The sequence below is a fragment of the Haliaeetus leucocephalus genome, unplaced genomic scaffold (assembly GCF_000737465.1).
Source record: "Haliaeetus leucocephalus isolate CR32 unplaced genomic scaffold, Haliaeetus_leucocephalus-4.0 Scaffold13, whole genome shotgun sequence".
Taxonomy (NCBI): domain Eukaryota; kingdom Metazoa; phylum Chordata; class Aves; order Accipitriformes; family Accipitridae; genus Haliaeetus; species Haliaeetus leucocephalus.
In genome coordinates, this window is record NW_010972449.1 from 1463987 (window position 1) to 1478513 (window position 14527).

The window sequence follows — 14527 nt, forward strand, 5'->3', positions numbered from 1 at the left end:
TCCCCACTGCTGTCCCAGCCCCAGCAGGGTGGGGGTTTGGGCTGGAGTCCGCCAGATTTGGGATCTGCCAAAGGCAAGAGGCCGTGCCACCCTCCGGGAGGCTTTGTGCTGCGTCTCCATCCTGAACGTGCCCCAGACATCCTGGTCGGCGTGGGACTTGGCTGCCTGCTGCAGATGACCAGCAGCCAGCTGGTGGTGAAGGTAAGGTTGCAGGGACACGGGTGGCACGGGTCGAGCTGGCAGCGGGACCCCGGTGTCACTCCCCATCGCTCCCCATTCTCTCCGGCAGCTGGAGCCTGACAGCCTCCTGGTCTGGATCCTCGCTGGGGCTCTAGGACTGAGCTTGGTCTTCTCCTTCGTGTCAGTGCCAGTGCAGTGCTTCCAACTGGGCAAGGCGTATGGCGCCTGCCTCATCCTCTACTACCTGGCCTTCCTCTGCGTGGCCCTGCTGACCGAGTTCAGGGTGATCCGTCTCTCCGCCATCTGACCGGCCCCCAGCGCCGGCAGGAGATGGGATATCCATCCCTGGCTCTCACTCTGCCTCCCCACCGGATCGGGACCTTGCCGTCCCCTCTCCCTGTCCCTGCCAGGGGGACAAGGGCATCTCGACCCCAAACGTGCCGTTGCCATCCCGTGCTGGAGGCATCGCGTGCCAGCCCGGCCCTCGCTTTCTGGGGATGGGGGGGGGCTGTTTGTTGGTTGTGCTTTGGGACAGGAAAAGGAGCTGTTAGTCATTAGCTTTTTCCTCTCCCCGCTCTGTTTAATCTTGTTTAACTCAAGGCGGCTCTGGGCCGGAGTGAGGTTAAGACCTCAGCTTCCTCTGGTCCCGGTGGCAAGGGGCAGAGGAGAAGACGGCTCCAGCCCAGGCTCACAACAGGAGAGGTTTTACTTCTTCAACCACTTTACTTTCCCCTCCCTGTCTCCATCCTGGCTGCTCTGGGACAGGGGTAGGACGGTCGTGCTACACGGGGTAACTCTGTGAAGGTCTGAGCACAAGCTTGTCATTGCGAAGGACGCGACGTGTTCGCACCGCAGGCTTGAAATAGCAGCCGAGGCAAAGCGAGGTGGGGTTAAGGCGAGACAAAGCTCCAGGGCAGTGCTTGGTTTTAATGCAAGTGAAGCTGGAGGAAAAAAAAAAAAAAACAACAACAAACCAAGGGAGGCTGGTTTCCCCTGCTTTTTTTAAGCTATGTTTTTCAACCCGAGTTTCAGATCCTACTTTTCTCCTCCTACGGCGGACGGAGCTGTAGGAAAGGACTTGAAGGTTTCCACACACAGTGTTAGCCTCTGGCAAGACTCGGTTTAGACACTGTAAAAAAAAAAAAATTGCAATAAAAACCCCAAACACAAACCCAACCTTGACTTGTGTTGTTTGCTGCGAGGGTGTTTTTTCCTGCCGTACGCTAGTGTAACACAACCCTTACCCAGCATGGTGTTTTTGGAGGGGAGAGGGAACACCAGTAGCTTCTCCGGAGCCCAGCCAGCAGCAGAGGGGCCTGGGGAGGCTGACACCCTCGGCCACGCAGGGCGGTTTTCGCCAGCAGCTCAGGGAAGTGGTTTCCTCCAGGTTCACCAACAGATGATTTCTCAACAGCAGTCACATGCGCCTGACTCGGCCATTTAGTTGCCCGGTTGGGAACTGCAGCGTCACGCCAGTCACGGCACGGGGTCGGCACGGGCTGCCAGGGGCATTACTCAGCTCCCCTGGGATGGGGACGCTGGCTGGGCAGCCCGTGGTCCCAGCAGAAGCGGAGCGGGTGGGCTTGGTGCTTCTGGTCCCCGTCAGAGGGTCTGCAGAAGGCGGGCTGGAAAGTAAACTGCCGTTACGGATGGACAACCGCATTTCTCCTCCGTGGGGAGAGAGGGGCTGTTTTGCAAGAAGCACAACTGCCAGACCTGGTTCCTGCTCCTTTCTAGGGGTGTCAGCAGCCTCCTGGGCCTGGATCATTTCTCCTTTTTCTAACCAGATACGGGCTTTCACAAAAAATAACGCTCCCTGCGCCTGCAGCTATTGGGTCTGCCCTGAACCTGCTCACAAGTTACCAGCAGCTGCCGGAATTATACTGGGAGACAAGCCCCGCTTCCTTACACGCAGCAGGGCTAAGCAATCAAAACCGCAGCCAACGTACCAATGCAGAGGTACAGGGGCAAAGAAACCCCCTTCGAACCTTAAACATCGCATTGGGATAGCTTTAAAAAAAATGTAAGTTTGAAAGCGTTATCTTAACGTTTAGGAAAAAAAAACTGGCAGGGGGGAGGGCAGAAGGGAAGCTGGGCTTTGCCATGTCCAGGAACAAGAATTCAGAGCAGCTCGGCAGGGCATGCATGCAAAATATGCCCACGCAAGCAGTTCCCACCAGAGAGGGAGGGCGGGCACCGCTCCTCTTCAAACACTGTGGAAATGCTTCAGCTGCCGCCAAGCCCCACTTCTGGAATAACACGAGAAGGAGGAAAGGAAGCCAGTGTCTTTACAAAGCCGAGGATGCTTTTTATTAGTGTGCTTGAAAATATCTAGAGAACATTTTACAGACATGTCCATAAAATCATTTTATAAACAAAACGCCAGCATACAAAATCCTGCAGTGCTTCCTCCCTTGCTCCCTACAAAATGATTGTCTCTGTCGTTAGTCTGTGTGTCAGGTGGGGGAGAGGAGGATAAATAGAAGGGGATGCCCCGTACTCAAACTTTGTTTCCTTCCAAAGTTGTATGGAAGAAGTAAACTTCTGTGACCCTCCTTCGTTTACAAAAATAATTAATACAGTGTGTACATGGGGGCCGATCAACACCTCAGCACGAAACCACGGAAGCAGCACCTAAGCCCTGAACCCCAGCCCAAGGATTCCCATCTCTGTGATGCGAGAGCCCTGTTATTGCATGTTAAGCAGGTGAGTGCCCCCCTCAATATAGCTTAAAGCTGCAGCTCCTTTTGCACCCAGAAAACACCCCAAAAAAAGTCACTTACAGCCCTACAAGGAGAAATAGGCTGTAGGGGAATGCGGAGTTTAAACACAGCCACTTCTTTTTTCCCCCCCTAACCTTCACAATGCTCATTCATCCTGCCCACAACTTAAAACAGAATAAACAACATCTCCTCCAGCCCCAGGACTAATCTGGATAAATCTCCCAGGCTGCGACTCCATGCAGAGCAACTGCAAGAGCAACAACTGCACTGCTCATTAATTTGTGGTCAAATTTATGGTTTGGAAAACAGCCCTTTAAGGTCCTTCACGGTTCAGCTCAGAAGTAGTTTCATACCTGCAGTACCCAGAAAGGAAACAAAGAGTAGCCCTGAGGCACCCAGGGAATTTGGCAAGGGTTGAGAGCAGACGCTGGTGTGCATTCTGCCCGGAAAGCTGCTCACCCGCTCTTTCCATCCCATAGCCCAAATGCTCCCACCATGCTATGCAGGGAGGGATTTTCAGAAGCAGCTCCGTCTTGCCTACTTTTGAAAGTCCCATCCACCCAGGAAATGCTCCTGAGCTGCCCGGGTAGGATCAGTCCTCTCCCGCTGTCCTTGTGCCACATGTAGTGAGGCTACCAAGGAAAAAACAGGTATGTGGGACAAAGGGAATGGGCACACAGATCTCCCACTGCCTGATCTATCTGGAGGAAGGAGAAAACCTCCCCAGCAAGCTCTACTCTTAGTCTGAACCTGAGAAAAGATCAAACAGCAAGAGGTGAGGGGAGCCTCCCAGCTGACAGATACTTCTAGCCCTCAGCACTTTCTTTGCTGACAGGGAGAAAAAGGGGAGTTCACAGAGACAGGTTCTCATCGCATTGCGGGCAATGAAACACGAGCGATGTCGCAACCTGCCACGATCACAGAATAAACGTGGCAGAACTGAGAAGGGATCCCTTCTCCCCCTTCCTTCCCCATCCCTCAGCTACCGGGTCTGGCAGCCTCCTTGCCAGCTGCAGAAAACCAAACGGGTGAGAAGAATCATCGTCTTCCACGTTCCTCCTGCATCCAGAATTCAGGGGAGCCGTAAAGCTCTTCGGTGGATCTTCCTAAGATCTGACTCGGTCAGCATTTGCCAGCCTGAGGAACATTTCTGCAAGGGTGAGAGCAAGGGAGGAGCAACACCGCTGTGCTGGGACTCGCTCACCTGTATAAAGAGTATAAACAGTGACCTGGGTGAGGACTAACCAGCAGTACTGTCTGATGCCCATAAGCTCTCCTTAACCCAGAGCCAGGCAGAAAGAAGTCAGACTTGGAGATACAAAACCTTCCATTTCTTCCTCCTAGTCATCTATTTGAGCTAAGCACCGGCCAGAGATTTGCCACTTACAGAGCAGGTAGCCAAGTGGCAGAGGTCAACAGCCACTTTCACTCTGCAGAATTCCCCCTCTCACTGAACAGACAGGAGCTTTGGGGTTTACAGAGGTGATCACAATCCCGGGCAGTGCCGCAGGCAGAACCCACCAGCAGTGATGCAGATATTGGATAGCTATAGCAGAGACAGAGTTTGTCTCCCCAAACTCCTGTCCCGCCTATGGTCATAATACGACGAGATGCTGGCCCTCAGTTCTGTCTCCAGCTGCCACAGAACTGCTTGGGGACAGTTAAATTCAATAATCAGAGCTGGATCTACTACAGGGAGTGCATCTAGGTGTGCCAAAAAGGAGGGGAAAGGCAGACTGCTCTTCCAAAAGTGCTGAAATTTCACACCACCTCCCCTTTCTTTGCATAAGGAAGGTGGAGAAGAAACAAAAACTCACTCCCTGATCTTTTATTCCTGGGTTAATGGTACCCTTTAAGCAAAAGAGATCTTCAAAAAGGGCTAAAGTTTTAATATTAAGCAGGTGGCTTCAGCACATTTCCTGCTGTTAATGGATTACACATCCCTTTCCCCAAAGTCTGTTAGCGGTAAGAAAAACAGTAGGCTTGAGCCTGGCAAGTGGCTCAGAGGGAGAAGGTCTCTGTTCTGTCCGAGATGTTCACTCTGTGCCGAGCATGGGCATCATGCTCAATCTGTGTGTAGCAGCCTTACACAGAGTCCCCTGAGCCTCTGGTTTTTCAGCAATTCACTGCCTAGGGGAAGAGATTTAAACCCTAAAGCCAAACAGTACACTGAACAGATCTATATACATCATCCCAATATATACGTTGTGAAGTAATACTCTAGGTTATTGCATAGAAGGCGGCTTGCGTTAGCTAGGCCTAAATGACAGTCTGGGAGCGTTGTCGGAGGCTCAGGGGCTTCAGAGAGCTGTTGGAAGCAGATGCAGGCTCTTGCAACGGTGTCTGAGAGTCCTCTTTTCTGGAATGCTCCTCATACCATTCCTGCAACAGGAGATCAAACACACCGAGATCAGGCTCTGCCCCATACTGGCCTCGCAGCCCCCCAGCAGGACCCTGAAGGGCAGAGCCTTTGGCTGCTCTGCCATGTGAGGGCACATTTGCTCAGGCACAGAGCGCCTCTTTCCAAAGCCCTGGATATAGCCTAACCTCCTGGAACAACCCGGTTAACTGCAGCATGGCTGTGCTGGATGCACCGAGACCTTGCCACCCACACTCCAAGCAAGAGGTACCAGCTATGGCTCAGCTACAGTTGGCTGAACTGACCAACCCGGGCAAGGAAACATCCCTCTCTCAGAATGTCCCTCCTGAACCTCTAGGACTCTAGCATTGATGTCTCCATGACGTTTGGGATTTGAAGAATCGCTCCCTATCCTGGGCAGCGCCCAGGGTGTTACAGCATGTTACATTCCTGAATCAGAGACCAAGCAGAACAGGCGGGGAGCTTCTCTGCAGATTTCCACCCAGCTCCATGGTAAAGAACATGTTTATTTTTGTTAGGGGGACTGAAGACTCATCCCCGAGCTAGCTGCCCAAGGGACAAAGGACAGATTCAGATAGTTGCGAGATTAATTCTTTCAGTACTAATCATTACATTAGCCCATGACCTTCAACCTGGAGGTTAGTGTCTGGCAGGCACTACAGTGACCAAATCCACGGCATAAAGCTCCTGACCACAAAGGGCACTAGCAGAAATGTCCTAAACAATCCAGAGAGTGAGTTGATTTAAGTGTTTCCTATCTTTGTTAGCCTGCTATTCTGATGGAAAACCAGGCAGCATTGCCGGCACCAAGCAGCTCTCTGCCTGGGAGAACACTGGGTTTCTGTGTCAGACAGGCACGCCCAAGCTCAAACACAAATCACATTCCAGTGGCTTAACAAATTAGCGTTCAGCAGCCAAGCCCCATGTCCTCATAACCGGAGCAAACACGTCCACCTCGGTGAGTCTAGGTAAGCTCAGCCGAGCTGGAGTGCCTACGAACACACTGAGTGTGCAGTCACCGTGACTCGGCTGACACGCGCCTGCGCAGCCGGGCACCTGGACCCACTGAAGAGGCTCTGACGTGCTCTGTGGTTTAAGAAAGTCCCTGAATGCCAGAATGGATGAATCTGAAGTACACTTCATCTACCGCCCACCCTTCTCACAGAGCACATGGCTGCCTGGGTCTTGGAGGAAGAAGGCTTCCAGTGTTTAAAAGGATGGTTTGTTATTCTAGGCAACGTTCTGCTTACCACAGAGACTTGCTGATATTTCCAACTCAGGCCCACGTACCTGTATCTCCTCCTCATACATCTTCATACTCAAATCACTCTTGGTCCTTGATCTGCGTCCCAGAAACAGTGTTGACATTTGCTAAAGAGTTGGTGGAAGGAGGAGGGAAAAACAAAAAAGACATTCATCAGTCACTGAGCAGCTCACAGGATCAGTCCCTGGAACTTCAGGCATCCTTCACAAGGACACCCATCATCCACTGATGACCTCGGGCTATCCTGGGCTCCTTCTGCTGTCACGAGAAAAAGGCATTTTAGGGTGCACATTACCTAAACAAATGCAGGCATCTACTGCAGGCTGAGATGAGTCACACTGAGCAGATCCCCAAAGGCTACAGAGGAAGCTGTAGCTCGGATAGATGCATCTGTCAGTGGTGCTTAATTTAGTCAGATGAACATAACATCAGCGTCTGGAACAAGGCTCAAACCCAAGCCTCCAAATAAGATCTCGTCTGAGAACAATTTCAGGTCCTGCTTGTCTAAACCACACCATTTACTCCATGGGCCTGGACTTCTTAAATCACGTAAGCAGAGAGCCGAAGTCTGAATTACTCTCTGACCACATGAGTTATATGAACAGAATTGAGAAGCAAAAGAAACCTCAGGTCTGGCATCATCATTCTGTACTCCATTGCAAGGTTGAGGACAGCATCTCCTCTGGTTTATTGTCTTGAAAACTGCTTCTGATCAGTATCATCACCGCTATTCTGAATTTTGCCTGCGTGAACAAGACTCAGCCTTTAAATACTAAGCCAACCAAAGCAAATAAAGGTTGCCTAAGAGACTGTAGCACCTGCACTTTGTAGTGGTGATACAGGAACATAATGGCTATTATTAAAACAACCATTTAAGCTCTTCCCAGATGCATGAGACAACAGTTCTGAGACAAGAGCAGTTACCCAGGTCAGCTCATTTTCCCAATTGCCCATCCTATTTTAGAATGAAAATGTAAGCAGTGCCATGGAGAAAGGAAGCCTGGTGTTTGGAATCGATACCATCATACTGCTGCATAATGTTTCAGGACTGTCCAAGCCTAACTGTACGATGGCACAGAGAGAGATGCAGGAGAATCACAAGACAGTGGCTTCCTTAGAGAAAAACAAATAGACTTTTTTCCATTCAGTACTGGGCCAGGACAGCTCTAAGCAAAGTTTGCAGGCAATAGCAACGAGCCTTTGTCAAGGCTATTCAGAGTGCAGGGGAAATTCAGCTGCTACTTTTCTAGAGCAGCAAAATTTTGTGACGATGCTGCAGAGTCCCTCCAGTAGCTCAGCTCTCAACACTACAGAAACACATGTAGCTTCTCTCTTAAGACAGCCAAAAGGCATTCGTGGGCCTGGCATGCCTCCCTCCCTTGAAGCCGAGAACTTGCAGTAAGTGTTTCCTCTTACCCCGTATTTGTCCATCTGCAAAACAATTTTCTGCAGCTGTGCAGTTTCAGTGGCAGCTGAGCTCCGCTTGTACAGCTCGATTATGCCAACCACTTCCTCCTTGGAGATCTCCTTCTCCAGCACAATGCCATTGTCTTCTGGAGAGGCAAGAAAAAGAAAGAGAAAAAAAAAGTCTCCAAGATGAACATTGCTTCATCAGCCACTACGATAATCCTGGAAGGCAAAGCTTTACAGCACACAGGACCAAGCCAGATGCCAGGCACAGCCTGTACCTATTTTTGTGACTAGAACGTGTATGTCCTCATCCCCCAACAAGGCAGCGAAGAAGTTAACTAGTGTGTAGGGCCAGCGAGCATCTCAGCTTTTTAAACCATCAGGCTCCTCAGTATCTTAAAAAGAACTCTTGTAGCTTTTTCTTGCCTGTAAATTAACTAGCAAAGCAAATAATCACACAGGAATTGCTGCCTTTTGACCTTCAGCTGCCTAACACAGCCTGGGAATTCAGTGTTAACAAATGTCTTTCACTGCACTCTTCAAACTGGGTGCAGGAGGGATCACAATGAAAAGTGTTTCTGTAACTAACACCACCTGGCTCCTATGGGCCTGAGCCATGCAAATCTGATCTTCTGGCACCTAAGAAAGATGAGGGGCTGATCAAAGCTACTCCTATGGCTGGGGCCTTCATCACATTTCTGAGGGGAAGACTGTCTGGTATTAAACATATGAATGCAGCAGCTATGTCCCCTTCCTGCAGAAAAGTGTAAAGAATTAAGATTAGTCTGCATGGAGAATGAATAGAGAAGTCTGGGTGTAGCTCACCTGAAGGAATAGCAGGGGAAGGGCTCTGAGAGATTAATGTGTTTATGGCACCTAAATTAGCAGGTCATGAAGTTACATGCAGTTTCAGACAACCAGCTCAGGGGACAAAGGACAGTGAGTAAAACTGAGACTCACAGGGGTGAGGGGATGGAGACAAGTCACTGTCAGTTCCTAAAGGGTACAGGAAGGCATGCCCAAAACCAGCACATAGTCACCAGTCTAAGTACAACTGGGAGATGTGGTAAGAACTGGATAGGCGGTCCTCCATGTCATGGCAAAGAGTGCTGGCAAACCACTTGGATCCAGCGTTTTGGTGCCCAAAAGCCGGACAAGCCACTTGGCGACATCTTCTGGTGCCAGTGAGTGTATTAGTGAGGAAGGGAAATCGGTTTTTAAAAAAAATAATCACCTTCCCCTCCTGTAAGGTCTCTTGTTGAGCTTTGCTACATCATTGCTGTAATATTTCCTAGATTTCCTTCATGAAATGCACGCAGACTTCCTATCTTCAAATAATTTTGTTGAAACGGCTCAAGTAGTTGAAGTTTATATGCGCACGCACACGCGCGCACACACACACATATATATATATATAAAAAACCACATACATACACACACACACACTTTTTTGGGGAGTGCTGTCGGAGGGATGAGGGGCAGAGCAGAAAGACCAGATAGAAATATCACATAAAAGCATAAGAATGAGCTTAGCAAGACAGGCTAAAAAAAAAAAATTAAAAAAAAAAATCTGGTCTTTGCTGGCCAATCTCATTTTCTCCTACAGACATAAGACACCAGGGAGAGAAGACACGTTGTAGGTCAACCAGTCCTCAGTTCTGACCTTCTGAATCTTGGTTCTTCCGAGTGTAGTTCATGCGGAAGACAAAAGCATCCAGAATAAAAGCCACGATGATTGTCATCACCACCTGGGAGAGGATGTGAACAGAAGAGATCAGGAGGCTGCTGCTGGGGGATTCTTCCAGCCCAATTCAACAGGAAGCTGAGCCTTTGGTCTGTGCTTCAACAATATGCTCCCCAGCTCCTCCAAGGCAGAGGGGATGCACGTCACACATCTACCTGTGAGTAAACTGGTAACAGTCAACCACAACGGGGACAGAACAAAACTCTTGTGCTGCCCTAGTCCTCACCCCAGGCCCAGATTTGTGCAGCAGCAGCTTTGTCAATGCCCATAAATTCAACCTTCTGCAAGCGATGTGGACTCACACCTGTTTCTGGAAGACGTTTATGCAGAATAGCAAAGTTGTCCTCATTTAGGGATGGAAGCTCCCTCTGGAACAGAGCAAAAGCTGTCTCCCCTCCTCATCCCCACTATTTGATGCACAAAGCATGTCCAGAAACCTACCATGGTCACAATATAGAAGATCATGAAGTAAAGACGGCTCCAGTGAGTGGTTTGGGATGTCACCCCTTCCTAAAGAGGAGAGGGAAGAAGTCAGTAGTGCACAAAAGAAGGGAGAGTCTGCTGTTAACTGCTTGCCAACAGACATAAAGCAGCATAAACACGATCTGTTGCTCATTCATGGCTCCAGAGGTAGCCCCAGGGACTGCCTGTACAATGCTCAATGCCCCAACTGGTCCTTGCAGCTAATCTGCCTCTCAAACTATAAAGAGAGGTTCCTATATGCAAACACACAGAACATTTAAAGCTTGTGGCTGTAAGAGCCGTTGCTGCTATGAGAACACAGCTTGGACAGCAAGGTGACAAGCTGGAATACAGAATGACTTCATTTGTCCAGACCGTGAAACCTGGCCTGAAGGCTGGTCAAGATTCACAAGAAAACATGCCCAGCAGCATGCCAGAGGTCAAATGCCACTGCCAACGATCAGGACCAAAAGATGTCTGACAACAAGTGACAATGTTGGGCCCATCTCCAATCACCAAGGGAAGAAAGCAGCGGTGGCATGGAAGATCTAGCTCAACTGCCAAAGAGTCTGTGCTGTCTATACACACAAGGTAGCTGAGGTTTACTTACCATGATGATGTACCAGTCATTGACGACTGTCAGCTCAAACAGCGTGACTGTATACAAGTGGGAGAAAAAATAGACACAATTGCTTTATCCATCCTGACCTACTTTACAGTGATTCTTAGACAAAGCGTTTGACAGGGAAGACTGACGCAAGACACCAAAGTTTCAATACAGCCAGCAAATCCAGAGACAGGATGCAGACCCTCATCACTGCAATTACTTCAGACAAAGGGGGCTAGATCCACAGAGCCAGCAGCATGGCTTAATCTATATTTCTTAAAAGAATCAGAAACAGACATGACTCTTTCCACTAGAGAGCATGGGGACCTCTGAAATCTCCAGGAGATAAGCATCTCTGCTCACACGTTAAGAAAAATCAATTGGAAAGTAATCAACACATTCAAATTAATTCTTCATCAGTGGGTTTAAAGAAATGTATTAGCATCACTATTGGTTCTTTAGAAGGGCAGTGACTTAAAGCCCTCCATAAACATCTCTGGAAGTCTGGTCTGATCACCAGTTAGAACAGACCTGCTGGCTTCACACTGGCTTTTAAGAGACATCTGCTTACTTTTGCAAAACAGTCATGGCACAATTAGTCAGCTGGAGTTCTCCAGACAGAACGAGCAGGATGCTGAGCGTTTGAGGTGCATTAGTAGGACTCTACGGGAGAGCCCCAGGCTTACATGAGCACCACAGTCCTGCCATCTAGCTCTGCAGGAACACAGATGGAGTAAGAAATAGTCTTTGCTATGGACAAAACTGCCCTTACCAAAGCTGTTCAAAATGTTGTCGAAGTTGTTGAGATAGTAATAACCTTCTTCCACAACCGTCTTGTTGCCAACTGTATGATTCACCCAGCGATAGGAATCTGCGACTGTGCTTGTGCTGGTTGGAGAAACCAGGACAAAGAATGAGAAGAGAACTGGAAAAGCAAGGAAAATCTCAAGGGTTATAAATACCAGAACACTTAGAAGGTGGTGAGCAGGGTGGCAGTTCCTACCTCTTGGCTAACACTTGCCTTTTTCTCTGAAAGAAAGCCTCTCTCCTTCACAGGTCAGCACAAGCCCAGGGAGCACATGGAGTCTTTCTAAGCATTCAGCAAACATTATACCAGCAAAACTGAGTGTCTGAGTTAGACTCCTTGGCTCACACCCTTAAAGCTTGGCATTTCCAAGTGGTCTGCCATCATTTACGATGAGAAGGACACAGGACAGCTTAGCTTCCAAGACCAGCTGAATTTATCTTGGTACAAAGTGAGGCCTAAATATGTAACATGTCTGGCCAAGCAACTCTGGCATCACCAAGACAAAAATCCCAAGTTCACTCTAGAGCAGATGTTACAAGAGTTTCCAGCCACAGTACCATGAAGAAGCCCTCCCAGTGCAGCTAGCTGAGGCAAGTTACAGAGCTCATTAAAACCAGCCAGCCCTACCACAGAAATCTCTCCCTTTCCAAATGCAATGCAAAACCCATTTCATCCAATCTTACCTAGAGAAGTGAAGTGTCTCCTAGATTTTCACAGCATGTTGCCTTAGCTGTAAAACTCCTTTCAGACCCATCCTCTGGCCCCTTCTCCACAGGGAGACAGAGCTGCCAGAGCTTGCTGCTACTGGCTGTGCACCAAAGCCACTGCAGAGGGGAGTGGATTTGTGGTACTCACTTGCAGCAGTTCGGGTAGACCACACCAGCAAAGAACTCCATGCCAACAATGGCAAAGCAATAGTAGAAGATCAGCAGGGTTAAACCCAGGCTGGAGGCAAAAACAGAAAGAGTACTGTGCTACTGAAGAGTTGCTAAGGCAGGGAAACACAAAGTCACAGGCTGGTTGCTCTGGAAGGAATTTCTGACGGATGGGAAGTAGCACCGAAAACCCCAGACCACCTTCCCTGCCACTGTGGCTCTGCTGTTCTTTGCCTGCTCTCATTCAAGAAGTCCTTGGACAAGGAGCTTGCCACTCGCTGAAGAGAGAAACTAAAGAGCAACCTGGATTCCCTCCCAGTCTGCCTTTTTCTGGTAAACAAACGTCTCTCTGCAGTTTCTTTATTAAAGAACAACACACACTGTTTCTGCCCTCTCTATGTCCTTGGATGCAGGGACTGTGCCAAGAACAGGGTTCTCTAGCTAACAGGCTCTACTCAGACATACTTCAAGGGAATAAGGTCTGAGGACGCCCCACTCAAACACCAAGCTCCTTCTGCCCCACCATTTCACCATAATGCTCTCAAGTGGCTGTACTAAGGACAGGGCAACATCTGGTACTGACTATATCCATGCCAATGTTTCTCCCACATGGGCCTCCCCTCTCACCAAAAGCTGAGATGGGGGAGAAAAATTAAACAAGCGTTGACTCTTAGTTATCCTCCTAACACAAAAGCAGGAGGCCCAGGGTGCTGGAGTGTTGCTTATCGTATACTGCTCCAAGAAATTGGAAGATTAACACCCCACTGCAGCACACTGAAGAATCAGCAACAATCTGTTGACAGATCAGAGCATAAACACCTTCAGCAGGTTTGACAGGTCCCTATCCTGACCCCAGCCCTAGACACTAAACCTTCACTCCCTTCTCCCCACCATCACCCAAAGAGAAGGAGTTAGTACCTGGCCATCCGGGGGAACAACTCAAACATAGTGTCCAGGACATTTCTGTAGCGCTTCTTCAATTTAAATAGCCTGAAAGGAGAAGCCAGTAGTTACCTAAGCACTGCAAGGTTCCTGGTGTTGCTGGAAATAGTTAAGAGTATCACAGTTCTCTGCACCTCCCAGGTCAACGAACAGTAAGGTTTCCTGACACCAAACTCACAGGATCTGCTCTTGCTTAAATTGTTTCTGCTCACCTAACAATGTCCCGCTGTCCCATCTGAATGTTTATGACATGTTCAACTAGGTGTTTACAGGATTGAGGAATCTCAAGAAAAAGTCTACGTCTTTTTACACAGCATGATGCATAAATAGCTATTTAAAAAAAATAAAAATCATAAGAACTTAAACTAGTCCTGTGTACAGGGTCAGGATTCATTACTCCTTTCCTCAGACACAAGCTTTTCTGTGTTTCCCCCATGACCCAATAAAAATTGATGAAAGAAAACTACATTGTGCCTGCTAATTTAAGATTTGGCAACTCCATCAGCCTTTACAGAGAAACACAGCTGCCAAACACAGGCTTTGGCAGGGGAGCAACAGAGAAAACATTTTTTTTTTTCCCCCTTGAGTGTCATAAAGTGTTCTTTAAATCCTCACTGAAGAGCTAAATTACATTAGCTTGTTTTTAACAAAACAACATTTTGCCTCAAATGCCTTCCCTCTATGGCTCTCAAAGTATTCTGCGAAGGTGAATATACCTCTGTTAACAGCCTTGAGATGAGAGGGTTAATCAGACCCATCTTACTGAGCTGCAGAGAGGTTACAGGCCGCAGTCTTGCTTAAAGTGTGAGATGCAGTTAGAGCAGGGTTGTACTTCACCCTAGAAAGCAGCATCCTTTGAAAACTGTAATTTCTGGTAATTCAATGGAAATTATTAAACTGGCTCAGACTGTCTCACCCTGACAGAAGAGCTTTTCTCTGAACAGCATCAGACAATTTAGAGGAGGTGTAAGAACCCCACGAAGGCAGACACAGGATAATCTGCCCCCGGTAAATCCCTTGATCTCTATTAGAGATCAGCTTAAGCTCCAAAGCACGGGGTTTCATATCCCATCCCAAGTTTTTGTTATCGTTCATTTTGATAACTCTGGCTAATCTCATTACCCCAAGCAAT

At 48.6% G+C, this 14527-nt stretch overlaps 2 protein-coding genes across 2 annotated transcripts in view; one reads left to right on the forward strand and one right to left on the reverse strand.

Annotated features, from left to right (window-relative positions):
* The window catches only part of SLC8B1 (solute carrier family 8 (sodium/lithium/calcium exchanger), member B1), a 5235-nt gene extending 4748 nt beyond the window's left edge, over positions 1-487 (forward strand). Inside the window, exon 15 of the mRNA XM_010575586.1 lies at positions 290-487. Within this exon, the coding sequence (XP_010573888.1) occupies positions 290-487 (198 nt within the window). The remainder of the gene's footprint in view (positions 1-289) is intronic.
* A 4253-nt stretch (positions 488-4740) lies between these two features.
* Positions 4741-14527, reverse strand: part of TPCN1 (two pore segment channel 1) — a 46958-nt gene continuing 37171 nt past the window's right edge. Inside the window, exons 19-27 of the mRNA XM_010574292.1 lie at positions 13372-13443; positions 12434-12523; positions 11543-11658; positions 10774-10820; positions 10143-10211; positions 9621-9705; positions 7964-8100; positions 6574-6654; positions 4741-5285 (exon numbers count right to left, since the gene is read on the reverse strand). Of these exons, the coding sequence (XP_010572594.1) occupies positions 5163-5285; positions 6574-6654; positions 7964-8100; positions 9621-9705; positions 10143-10211; positions 10774-10820; positions 11543-11658; positions 12434-12523; positions 13372-13443 (820 nt within the window). The 3' untranslated portion in view covers positions 4741-5162. The remainder of the gene's footprint in view (positions 5286-6573; positions 6655-7963; positions 8101-9620; positions 9706-10142; positions 10212-10773; positions 10821-11542; positions 11659-12433; positions 12524-13371; positions 13444-14527) is intronic.